Source organism: Pongo pygmaeus, chromosome 1 (genome assembly GCF_028885625.2).
Source record: "Pongo pygmaeus isolate AG05252 chromosome 1, NHGRI_mPonPyg2-v2.0_pri, whole genome shotgun sequence".
NCBI lineage: Eukaryota > Metazoa > Chordata > Mammalia > Primates > Hominidae > Pongo > Pongo pygmaeus.
In genome coordinates this window covers 664,766-678,423 of record NC_072373.2, presented here as the reverse complement: position 1 = coordinate 678,423, position 13,658 = coordinate 664,766, and the positions used below count along the sequence as shown (strand labels likewise).

Here is a 13,658-nt window from a genome sequence, read left to right as displayed (position 1 = left end):
TCAGTTCAAATAGCCACCCAGTTTTGTGCTCAAAACCCAGGACCCTGGTGGAGTAGGCTCTCATGGAAATATCGTATTCTGCAGATTGCAAAAATCCACGGAAAATGCATAGTACCGCAGGTAGGCAGCACAGTCCATCACCTCTTTGCTTGGCTAGGGGAGGGAGGTCCTCTGGTTCTTTGCACTTCCTCAATGAAGCGATGCCCCACTCTGCTTCTACTCACTCTCTGTGGATCGCACTCACTACCTAGCCAGCCCCAGTGAGATGAACTGGGGACCTCAGTTGGAAATGCAGAAATCACCCACCTTCTGTATTGGCCTTCCTGGGAGCTGTTTCTGCTCAGCCATCTTGGCCCCTCCTCCAGTGTATTAATTTTTATTCCAAAGTGAGTTTTAAGAGGCTCAATAAAATTTTGAGTTTACACCTTGCAAAAAGATTTGTATGCTACCTGGATGCACAGCACAAAATTTATGATACTGAAAAAACAGAAAACGTTAATGTTCTGATTAGTACTAAGATGGTGGATAGGAGGCAGGACTAGCTTGCAATTCCCACTCAGATGGACAGAGTAGCATGTGGAAACTCACATTGTGAACTTTTGCTTCAAGAACTACTGCAGGAACATACCAGGAAAGCTGAGAGAAACCACAGACCCTTTGAAGGAACTGGATCACCACTGCGGTCTCCCTGAGACACTGAAAACCTGTGAATCTGTTTCCTTTCTCAACAGAGAGGCTCACGTTCTGGAACGAGTTCTTAGCCCTGGTCACCAGCTGCTTGGAAATAGACTCGGTGCTGTTGTGGGGGCACAGTGGGTGTACGGCTGGCCTTTAGGACTGTGGGTTGTGTGGGAGCTGGGTGAGACTGGTGACTGCTGCCTTTCTCTCACTTCCCTGGTGACCTGTGTGTTGCAACACAGGCAGCCATAATCCCCCTGGGAATATAACTCCATTGGACTGGAAACTACACCTGTATTGACCTCACAGCAGCAGCACAGCAAGCCCCACCCAAGGAGAGGCTGGGCTTGGACACGCCTATCTTGGCCCACACCTGACTGTCTTTCTCTACCCACTTTGGTAGCTGAAGGCAAAGGTCATAATCTCTTGGGAGCTCTAAGGCCCTGCCCACCAGCTGAGAAACATGAATACTTGAAAGGGTGTCCCTAGGGCAAGTTTGCATCCTCACTATAGGGCCCCAGCTCCTGGGCTCTGAAAGCATCACCTCCTGGCTGGAGGCCAACCAACACAAAACCAGCACACTAAACAAAAACACAACCAAAGTCCCTCACAGAGTCCATTTTACTCCTCTGTTACCTCCCCTGGAGCAGGTGCCGGTATCCATGGCTGCAAGACCTGAAGACAGAACACATCACAGGACTCTTTGAAGATACTCCCTACTACCAGCTCAGAGCCTGGTAGCTCCCCTGTGTGGCTAGACCCAGAAGAGCAAAAGCAACTACTACAGTTTGGCTCTCAGGTAGTCCCTTCCCTAGGAGAGCTGGGAGAACACCACATCAAGGGAGCACCCACTGGGACAAAACAAAATCTAAACAGCAGCCGTTGAATCCCAGATTTTCCTTCTGAAATAGTCCAAATTAGAAGGAACCAGAAAAACAATTCTGATAATATAACAAAGCAAGGTTCATTAATACCCCCCAAAAGATCACAGCAGCTCACCAGCAATGAATCCAAACCAAGATAAAATCTCTGTATTGCCAGAAAAAAAAATTCAGAAGGTTATTAAGCTAATCAAGGAGGCATCAGAGAAAGGTGAAGCCCAACTTAAAGAAATCAAAAACATAATGCAGAATACGAATATGAAAGGAAAATTTTTCAGTGAAATATCATGAGTAAAAAACAATCACAACTTCAAGGAAATCAAGAAAACACTGAGAGAAATGCAAAATGCATGGGAAAGTCTCACCAATAGAATTAAACAAGGAGACAAAAGACCCTCAGAGAAGAAGACAATGTTTTTGAATTATACCAATCCATCCAAGACAAAGAAAAAAGAATTTTAAATAATGAAAAAGCTGCCAAGAAGTTTCAAACTATGTCCAAATCTAAGAATAATTCGTGTTCCTGAAGAAGAGAAATGTAAAAGTTTGGAAAATAATTAGGACTCACATAAACTTACTATAAAGGGGTGGAAGAAGATATTCCACACAAATGTAAACCAAAATTGAGCAGGAGTGCCTACTCTTATATCAGAAAAAACAAACATTAAAATATCAGCAGTTAAAAAAAGAAAAAGAGGGACAGTATACAATGATAAAAAGAGTAGTGCAACAGGAAAATTTCACAATTGTGAATATATATGCACGTAACTGTGAAACTCCCAATTATAAAACAATTACTACTAGACCTAAGAAATCAGATAGACAACAACACAAAAACATTGGGGAACTTTAATACTCAATGGAGAACACTAGACATGTCATCAAAACAGAAAGTCAACTAAGCAACAATGAAATTAAACTGTATACTACAACAAATGGACTTAACAGATATTTACAGAAGATTCTACCTAACCACTGCAGAATATACTATTCATCAGCACATGGAACATTCTCTAAGATAGACTATATGATAGGCCACAAAACAAGCCTCAGTAAATTTAAGAAAATCAAAATTATATCAAGTACTCTCTCAGACCATAGTGGAATAAAATTGGAAATCAACTCCAAAAGGAACAATCAAAACCAGGCAAATACATGGAATTTCAATAACCTGCACTTGAAAGACTGTTGAGTCAACAATAAAATCAACATGGAAACTAAAAAAAATTATTTAAACTGAATGAAAATAGTGACACAGCCTATCAAAACCACTGGGATACAGCAAAAGCAGTGCTAAGAGGAAAGTTCATACCATTAAATGCCTACATCAAATAGTCTGAAAGAGCACAAATAGAAAATCTAAGGTCACACCTCCCTGAACTGCAGAAACAAAAACAATCCAAACCCAAGCCCAGAAGAAGATCAGAGGAGAACTAAATAAAATTGAAATAAACAAACAAAAAAATACAAAAGATAAATGAAACAAAAAGGTGATCTTTGAAAAGATAAATAAAACTGATAGACAATTAGTGAGATTAACCAATAAAAGAAAAGATTTAAATAAGCTCAATTAGAAATGAAACAGGTGACTGGGAGTGGTGGCTCATGCCTGTAATCCCAGCACTTTGGGAGGCTGAAGTGGGGGGATCACGAGGTCAGGAGTTCAAGATCAGCCTGACCAACATGGTGAAACCTCATCGCTATTAAAAATACAAAAATCAGCCCGGTGTGGTGGCATGTGCCTGTAATCCCAGCTACTCAGGAGGCTGAGGCAGGAGAATTGCTTGAACCCGGGAAGCGGAGGTTTCAGTGAGCCCAGATTGCACCAGTGCACTCTAGCCTAGGCAACAGAGTGAGACTCCATCAAAAAAAAAAAGGGGGGGAAAGAAAGAAATGAAACAGGCAATAATAAAACTGGTACCACAGAAACACAGAAGGTTATTCAAGGCTATTATGAACACCTTTATACACATAAACTAAAAGACCTAGAGGAGATGGATAAATTTCTGGAAATATATAAACCTCCAAGATTAAGTGAGGAAAATATAGAATCTCTGAACAGACCAAAAATAAGCAGCAAGATTAAAATGGTAATTTAAAAAATGCCAACAAAAAAAAAGTCCAGGACCAAACAGATTCACAGCTGAATTCTATCATACATTCAAAGAAGAATTAGTACCAATCCTATTGACTGTTCCAAAAGATAAAGGGGGAATCTTCCCTAAATCATTCTATGAAGTCACTGTCACCTTAATACCAAAAGCAGAGAAGCACATAACGAAAAAAGAAAAGTACAGACCAATATCCTTGATGAACACAGATGCAAAAATCATCAACAAAATACTGGCAAACTAAATCCAATGGCATATCAGAAAGATAATCCACCACATTCAAGTGGGTTTCATACCAGGGATGCAGGAATGGTTTAATATACCTAAGTCAATGAATGTGATATACCCCACATAAACAGAATTAAACAGAAAAATCGCATGATCATCTAGATAGACAAGAAAAAGCATTTGACCAAATCCAGCATGCATTTACGATTAAAATCCTCAGCAAAATCGGTGTAGAAGGGACATACCATAAGTTAATCAAAGCCAACTGTGACAAATCCACAGCCAATAATAAACTTAATGGGGAAAAGTTGAAAGCATTTTGCATGAGAAATGGAATAAGACAAGGATGTCCGCTCTCACCACTCCTATTCAACATGGTACTGGAAGTCCTAACTAGAGCAATAATACCAGAGAAAGAAATAAAGGGCATCCAAATTGGTAAAGAGGAAGGAAAACTGTCACTGTTTGTTGATGATATAATCATATACCTAGAAAACCCTCAAGGCTCATCCAAAAAGCTCCTAGAACTGGTAAATGAATTCAGCAAAGTTTCAGGATACAAAATTAATGCACAAAAACCAGTAGCTCTGCTATAAACCAATAGTGACCAAGCTGAGAATCAAATCAAGAACTCAACCCCTTTTACAATAGCTGCAAACAAAAACTAAAACTAAAACTAAGGAATATACCTAACCAAGGACATGAAAGACCTCCACAAGAAAAACTACAAAACACTGCTGAAAGAAATCATTGATGACACAAACAAATGGAAACACGTCTCTTGCACATGGATGGGTAGAATCAATAGTGTAAAAATGACCATACTGCCAAAGGCAATCTACAAATTCAATACAATTCCTATCAAATTGCCACCATCATTCTTCACAAAACTAGAAGAAACAATCCTAAAATTCATATGGAATCAAAATGGAGCCTGCACAGCCAAAGCAAAACTAAGCAAAAAGAACAAATCTGGAAATATCACATTACCCAACTTCAGATTGTACTATAAAGTCATAATCATGAAAACAGCATGGTACTGGTATAAAAGTAGGTACATGGACAAATCAAATAGAATAGAGAACCCAGAAATAATGTCAAATATTTACAGCAGACTGGTTTTCCACAAAGCAAACAAAAACATAAAGTAGGGAAAGGACAACCTATTCAACAAATGGTGCTGGAATAATTGGTGCACCACATGTAGGAGAATGAAACTGAATCCTCATCTCTCATGTTATACAAAAAATAAACTCAAGGCCGATCAAAGACTTACGTCTAAAACCTGAAACCATAAAGATTCTAGAAGATAACATTGGGAACACCCTTCTAGACATTGGCTTAGGCAAAGACTTCATGATCGAGAACCCAAAAGAAAATGCAAAACAAAACAAAAAAAAAGGATGGGGGGATAAAAGATAAGACTAAATTAAACTAAAAAACTTCTGCAAAGCAAAAGAAATAATAAACAGAGTTAACAGACAACCCAGAGCGTGGGAGAAAATCTTCTCAATCTATACATCTGACAATGGAATAATATCCAGAATCTACAAAGAACTGAAACAAATCAGCAAGAAGAAAACAAACAATCCCATCAAACCGGAATTGGGCTAAGGGACTTGAATAGACAGTTCTCAAGGAGATATACAAATGGCCAAAAAGCATATGGAAAAATGCTGAACATCACGAATTATCAGAGAAATACAAATCAAAACCACAGTGCAATACAACCTCACTCCTGCAAGAATGGCCATAATCAAAAAATCAAACAATAATAGATGTTGACATGGATGTGGTGAAAAGCGAACCCTTTTACACTGTTGATGGGAATGTAAACTATTACAACACTAGGAAAAACAGTGTGAAGATTCCTTAAACAACTAAAAGTAGATTTACCATTTGATCCAGCAATACCACTACAAGGTATATACTCAGAAGAAAAGAAGTCATTATACAAAAAAGATACTTACATGTTGCATGTTTATGTCAACACAATTTGCAGTTGCAAATAGATGGAATCAGCCTAAATGATCATCAGTCAATGAGTGGATAAATAAAAGGTGGTATATATATACCATGGGATACTATTCATCCATAAAAATGAATGAATTAATAGCATTTGCAGCAATCTGGTTGGAATTGTAGACTACTATACAAAGTGAAGTCACTCAGGAATGGAAATCCAAACATCGTATGTTCTCAGTCATATGTGCCAGCTAAGCTATGAAACACCAAGGCATAAGAATGATACACTGGACTTGGGGACTTGGAAGAAATGTTGGGCACTGGAGAGGGCTAAAAGACTACACATTAGGTACAGCAAACACTGCTTGCTTGATTGCTGCACTAAAATCTCAGAAATCACCGTTAAAGAACTTATTAATGTAACCAAATACTATGTGTTTCCCAAAATGATAATGAAATTTAAAAATAAAAATGGAATGTCTTTATTGAAAATGCTTTATATTGTAGTCATAACTGAATTGAATATAAAAAAATCTAAAATAGTTTATCTGAAATAAATTATACTGGTGCCCATAAATATGTTGAGCAATGCACACAATCAGTGATATTTTAAGACTTAATAGAAAAAGAGGGACATTAAAAAGAAGAATTTAGCAGACAGAAAAACATGAAATTTATGAGGTAACTCAATCTCCAGACTTGCCCTTTCCTAAGATTTTCATTAATGCTCTGGTCACTTCCTTGTTGTGGAGGCTATAAATGAGGGGATTCAGCATGGGAGTGAGGATGGTGTAGAATACAGACATTATCTTGTCCTGCATAGGAGAATGATAAGATGTGGGCTGAGGGTACATGAACAAACCTGCTCCATAGTACATTCCCACCACCATGAGGTGAGAGGAACAAGTAGTAAAAGTTTTGCAATGACCCTCTCCAGATCCCATGTGAATGACAGCCAGAATAACTTGAGCATAGGAAGTGATGATGATTGCAACAGGGAAAACAATCATTACTGTACAGCAGATGAAAATAATCCCTTCAAATATTGATGTGTCATTGCATGAGAGGATTTTTTTTGTCTTGCAAATAATATTTTATTCTCTTTATAAAACAGTGATTAATTGTTTTTTTCTTTTTATTATTATTATTATTGTTATTATACTTTAGGCTCTATGGTACATGTGCGCAATGTGCAGGTAAGTTACATATGTATACATGTGCCATGCTGGTGTGCTGCACCCACCAACTCGTCATCTAGCATTAGGTATATCTCCCAATGCTATCCCTCTCCCCTCCCCCCACCCCACAACAGTCCCCGAAGTGTGATGTTCCCCTTCCTGTGACCATGTGTTCTCATTGTTCAATTCCCACCTATGAGTGAGAATATGCAGTGTTTGGTTTTTTGTTCTTGTGATAGTTTACTGAGAATGATGATTTCCAATTTCATCCACGTCCCTACAAAGGACATGAACTGATCATTTTTTATGGCTGCATAGTATTCCATGGTGTATATGTGCCACATTTTCTTAATCCAGTCTATCATTGTTGGACATTTGGGTTGGTTCCAAGTCTTTGCTATTGTGAATAAGGCTGCAATAAACATACGTGTGCATGTGTCTTTATAGCAGCATGATTTATAGTCCTTTGGGTATATACCCAGTAATGGGATGGCTGGGTCAAATGGAATTTCTAGTTCTAGATCCCTGAGGAATCACCACACTGACTTCCACAAGGGTTGAACTAGTTTACAGTCCCACCAACAGTGTAAAAGTGTTCCTATTTCTCCACATCCTCTCCAGCACCTGTTGTTTCCTGACTTTTGAATGATTGCCATTCTAACTGGTGTGAGATGGTATCTCATTGTGGTTTTGATTTGCATTTCTCTGATGGCCAGTGATGGTGAGCATTTTTTCATGTGTTTTTTGGCTGCATAAATATCTTCTTTTGAGAAGTGTCTGTTCATGTCCTTCACCCACTTTTTGATGGGGTAGTTTGTTTTTTTCTTGTAAATTTCCTGGAGTTCATTGTAGATTCTGGATATTAGCCCTTTGTCAGATGAGTAGGTTGCAAAAATTTTCTCCCATTTTGTAGGTAGCCTGTTCACTCTGATGGTAGTTTCCTTTGCTGTGCAGAAGCTCTTGAGTTTAATTAGATCCCATTTGTCAATTTTGGCTTTTGTTGCCATTGCTTTTGGTGTTTTAGACATGAAGTCCTTGCCTATGCCTATGTCCTGAATGGTAATGCCTAGGTTTTCTTCTAGGGTTTTTATGGTTTTAGGTCTAACATTTAAGTCTTTAATCCATCTTGAATTAATTTTTGTATAAGGTGTAAGGAAGGGATCCAGTTTCAGCTTTCTACATATGGCTAGCCAGTTTTCCCAGCACCATTTATTAAATAGGGAATCCTTTCCCCATTTCTTGTTTTTGTCAGGTTTGTCAAAGATCAGATAGTTGTAGATATGTGGCATCATTTCTGATGGCTCTGTTCTGTTCCATTGATCTATATCTCTGTTTTGGTACCAGTACCATCCTGTTTTGGTTACTGTAGCCTTGTAGTATAGTTTGAAGTCAGGTAGTGTGATGCCTCCAGCTTTGTTCTTTTGGCTTAGGATTGACTTGGCGATGCGGGCTCTTTTTTGGTTCCATATGAACTTTAAAGTAGTTTTTTCCAGTTCTGTGAAGAAAGTCATTGGTAACTTGATGGGGATGGCATTGAATCTGTAAATTACCTTGGGAAGGATGGCCATTTTCATGATATTGATTCTTCCTACCCATGAGCATGGAATGTTCTTCCATTTGTTTGTATCCTCTTTTATTTCCTTGAGCAGTGGTTTGTAGTTCTCCTTGAAGAGGTCCTTCACATCCCTTGTAAGTTGGATTCCTAGGTATTTTATTCTCTTTGAAGCAATTGTGAATGGGAGTTCACTCATGATTTGGCTCTCTGTCTGTTATTGATGTATAAGAATGCTTGTGATTTTTGTACATTGATTTTGTATCCTGAGACTTTGCTGAAGTTGCTTATCAGCTTAAGGAGATTTTGGGCTGAGACAATGGGGTTTTCTAGATATACTATCATGTCATCTGCAAAGAGGGACAATTTGACTTCCTCTTTTCCTAATTGAATACCCTTGATTTCCTTCTCCTCCCTAATTGCCCTGGCCAGAACTTCCAACACTATGTTGAATAGAAGTGGTGAGAGAGGGCATCCCTGTCTTGTGCCAGTTTTTAAAGGGAATGCTTCCAGTTTTTGCCCATTCAGTATGATATTGGCTGTGGGTTTGTCATAAATAGCTCTTATTATTTTGAGATACATCCCATCAATACCTAATTTATTGAGAGTTTTTAGCATGAAGGGTTGTTGAATTTTGTCAAAGGCCTTTTCTGCATCTATTGAGATAATCATGTGGTTTTTGTCCTTGGTTCTGTTTATATGCTGGATTACATTTATTGATTTGCATATATTGAACCAGCCTTGCATCCCAGGGATGAAGCCCACTTGATCATGGTGGATAAGCTTTTTGATGTGCTGCTGGATTCTGTTTGCCAGTATTTTATTGAGGATTTTTGCATCAATGTTCATCAAGGATATTGGTCTAAAATTCTCTTTTTTTGTTGTGTCTCTGCCAGGCTTTGGTATCAGGATGATGCTGGCCTCATAAAATGAGTTAGGGAGGATTCCCTCTTTTTCTATTGATTGGAATAGTTTCAGAAGGAATGGTATCAGCTCCTCCTTGTACCTCTGGTAGAATTCGGCTGTGAACCCATCTGGTCCTGGACTTTTTTTGGTTGGTAAGCTATTGATTATTGCCACAATTTCAGCTCCTGTTATTGGTCTATTCAGAGATTCAACTTCTTCCTGGTTTAGTCTTGGGAGGGTGTATGTGTTGAGGAATTTATCCATTTCTTCTAGATTTTCTATTTTATTTGCGTAGAGGTGTTTGTAGTATTCTCTGATGGTAGTTTGTATTTCTGTGGGATTGGTGGTGATATCCCCTTTATCATTTTTTATTGCATCTATTTGATTCTTCTCTCTTTTTTTCTTTATTAATCTTGCTAGTGGTCTATCAATTTTGTTGATGCTTTCAAAAAACCAGCTCCTGGATTCATTTATTTTTTGAAGGGTTTTTTGTGTCTCTATTTCCTTCAGTTCTGCTCTGATTTAAGTTATTTCTTGCCTTCCGCTAGCTTTTGAATGTGTTTGCTCTTGCTTTTCTAGTTCTTTTAATTGTGATGTTAGGGTGTCAATTTTGGATCTTTCCTGCTTTCTCTTGTGGGCATTTAGTGCTATAAATTTCCCTCTACACACTGCTTTGAATGCATCGCAGAGATTCTGGTATGTTGTGTCTTGGTTCTCATTGGTTTCAAAGAACATCTTTATTTCTGCCTTCATTTCGTTATGTACCCAGTAGTCATTCAGGAGCAGGTTGTTCAGTTTCCATGTAGATGAGCGGTTTTGAGTGAGATTCTTAATCCTGAGTTCTAGCTTGATTGCACTGTGATCTGAGAGATAGTTTGTTATAATTTCTGTTGTTTTACATTTATTGAGGAGAGCTTTACTTCCAAGTATATGGTCAATTTTGGAATAGGTGTGGTGTGGTGCTGAAAAAAATGTATATTCTGTTGATTTGGGGTGGAGAGTTCTGTAGATGTCTATTAGGTCCACTTGGTGCAGAGCTGAGTTCAATTCCTGGGTATCCTTGTTGACTTTCTGTCTCGTTGATCTGTCTAATGTTGACAGTGGGGTGTTAAAGTCTCCCATTATTATTGTGTGGGAGTCTAAGTCTCTTTGTAGGTCACTCAGGACTTGCTTTATGAATCTGGGTGCTCCTGTATTGGGTGCATATATATTTAGGATAGTTAGCTTTTCTTGTTGAATTAATCCCTTTACCATTATGTAATGGCCTTCTTTGTCTCTTTTGATCTTTGTTGGTTTAAAGTCTGTTTTACCAGAGACTAAGATTGCAACCCCTGCCTTTTTTTGTTTTCCATTTGCTTGGTAGATCTTCCTCCATCCTTTTATTTTGAGCCTATGTGTGTCTCTGCACGTGAGATGGGTTTCCTGAATACAGCACACTGATGGGTCTTGAGTCTTTATCCAATTTGCCAGTCTGTGTCTTTTAATTGGAGCATTTAGTCCATTGACATTTAAAGTTAATATTGTTATGTGTGAATCTGATCCTGTCATTATGATGTTAGCTGGTTATTTTGCTCGTTAGTTGATGCAGTCTCTTCCTAGTCTCGATGGTCTTTACGTTTCGGTATGATTTTGCAGTGGCTGGTACCGGTTGTGCCTTTCCATGTTTAGCACTTCCTTCAGGAGCTCTTTTAGGGCAGGGCTGGTGGTGACAAAATCTCTCAGCATTTGCTTGTCTGTAAAGTATTTTATTTCTCCTTCACTTATGAAGCTTAGTTTGGCAGGATATGAAATTCTGGGTTGAAAATTCTTTTCTTTAAGAATGTTGAATATTGGCCCCCACTCTCTTCTGGCTTGTAGGGTTTCTGCCGAGAGATCCGCTGTTAGTCTGATGGGCTTCCCTTTGATGGTAACCCGACCTTTCTCTCTGGCTGCCCTTAACATTTTTTCCTTCATTTCAACTTTGGTGAATCTGACAATTATGTGTCTTGGAGTTGCTCTTCTCGAGGAGTATCTTTGTGGCATTCTCTGTATTTCCTGAATCTGAATGTTGGCCTGCCTTGCTAGATTGGGGAAGTTCAGAGAAAAAAGAATAAAAAGAAATGATCAAAGCCTCCAAGAAATGTGGGACTATGTGAAAAGACCAAATCTACGTCTGACTGGTGTACCTGAAAGTGACAGGGAGAATGGAAACAAGTTGGAAAACACTCTGCAGGATATTATCCAGGAGAGCATGAGAGGATTAGTACGGAAGGGAAGTCACAGAAGAAGTGAGCTATTTCCCAAGACCCACAGTCGGAGAAGGAAAATGTCATTACAGCATCAATGATTCCATCTGTAGAGCCCAGGATCCAGGAGAAGGCACTCATAAGTCCACAGATTTGGGGTCTCATGAGATTGGTGTATCTTAGAGGGTGGCAAATGGCAGTGTAGCGGTCATAAGCCATAACAGCCAACAGAAAACATTCGGAGCCAAGCAATGATACATAGAAGAAAATTTGTGTGGCACAGCCAGCCATAGAAATGTACTTGCTGCCAGACAGGTAGTTGAAGGCCATCTTGGGTACAGTGGTGCAGATGAGCATGAGGTCCATGAGGGACAGTTGGCTGAGGAGGAAGTACATGGGGGTGTGGAGCTGGGTATTCAGGTAGATGAGGAGAACCATGATGGAGTTTCCCATGAAGGCCACTGAAAAGATGGCCAGGACCAGAAAGAAGAGGAAGGTGTGAGTGGGGCTGTGATTGAAGATTCCCAGGAGGAGTAAGTCAGAGTTGAAGGTCTGATTCTCCCATGCCATGATGAATATGCCTGTTACCTAGCACCACAAAAACAGTTCATTAATTTGGTAAACATTTACTCAGTGCCTTATAAAGCATGTGATTATGGTAAATTCTGTAGTTTGGTGATCAATACAGGATGGCCAGAATTATAAAACTCAAAGTTTAAGAATTATGGAATCATAAAGAAATATGTTCTTTCAGCAATGTCTCACTTATAAAATTATGGAGCTTGTCCTAAGTTTTCTTCTAAGCATTCTTTTTCTCCATTGAAAAGTTACAATAACAATATCTACTACATGATCAATGGAGTTTTTCCAAAAAGCATATGTCTCCAAAACAAACAGTTCCTAAAACATCAGAAGTCTGTTACAGGTAAATTGATAGAGAAATTCAGGTTCAGTCAGCATGTGACCAACACAATACTAGAAATGGAAAATAAATTTGTGCCTTTATTCACATGATTGTAGGCATTTTTCCTACCAGAGTTAAGAAAATGTGTATGTTTACCTATTACTTTACAGTTTAAAGTATTTGATCTATACTTTATAGTAAGTTTTCTTACTATAAGTGGATTCACTGAAAAGATTTTCAATTATACAAATCTAAGACATATGCTCTTTTTTCTATAGCCCAGTGTTATGCATTGAATTATGTTTCTTCCCCAAAAGATAGTCAGCAGGTGAGCTTGTTTAGAAATACATAAAGGGTATAATTAGTTAAGGTGAGGTCATATTGGAGCAGAGTGGGTCTCTCTAATTCAATATGACTCATGTTCTGATAAGAGGGTGGCCATGTGAAGACTGAGATACTGAGGATACCATGTGATAGGGGAAGCAGGGATTGGAGTGGTGCATCTACAAATCAAGAAATGCCAACAACTGTTAGTTATAGCAAGAACCTAGGAGAGAGGAATGGGACAGATTCATTCTCTTAGAGCCCTCAGAAGTATCCAACCCTGCTGACATCTTGATTTCAGATTTCTAGACTCCAAAACTATGAGAGAATAAACTTCTATTGTTTTAGGTAACCTGTTTGTGATTCTCTGTACTGGCATTCATAGGAAATTAATACATCCAATATCTCCTATAGAAAATAAATAGATACAAAAACAGAAATTAAGAAAAGCATGAGATCCACCCTTTCAACAACATTTATGAAGCCTGGCTATGTGTTGATCACTGGGGCTACCACAGTGACCAGAATAAAGAAAGCCTGTGTCCATACAGGTCATAGTGAATGTGATAAGATGATGATTATAGAACACTTTATGTCATAAGAAGATAAATGTTTTGGAGAAAAGTAAGTCAAAGAAGGTGGTTAGAATTGCACTGGTATGTTCAACTTTGAATAAAGTAGTCAAGGGAAACCTCACACATCTAAT

At 38.6% G+C, this 13,658-nt stretch overlaps 1 protein-coding gene across 2 annotated transcripts; it reads right to left on the bottom strand.

Moving 5' to 3' along the window:
* Positions 1 to 6,549: 6,549 nt before the first annotated feature.
* LOC129033123 (olfactory receptor 2M7-like) lies at positions 6,550 to 12,294 on the bottom strand. Of its 2 annotated transcripts, none has more exons than XM_054481190.1 (2): positions 11,726 to 12,294; positions 6,550 to 6,919 (listed from the first exon to the last, which is right to left on the bottom strand). In XM_054481190.1, the coding sequence occupies exons 1-2, from the start codon at positions 12,292 to 12,294 to the stop codon at positions 6,550 to 6,552; spliced, it is 939 nt and encodes a 312-aa protein (XP_054337165.1). The 2 variants fall into 2 exon arrangements, with proteins under 2 accessions (XP_054337165.1, XP_054337159.1); XM_054481184.1 differs by having other exon boundaries at positions 6,550 to 6,942; positions 11,746 to 12,294.
* Positions 12,295 to 13,658: the final 1,364 nt, after the last annotated feature.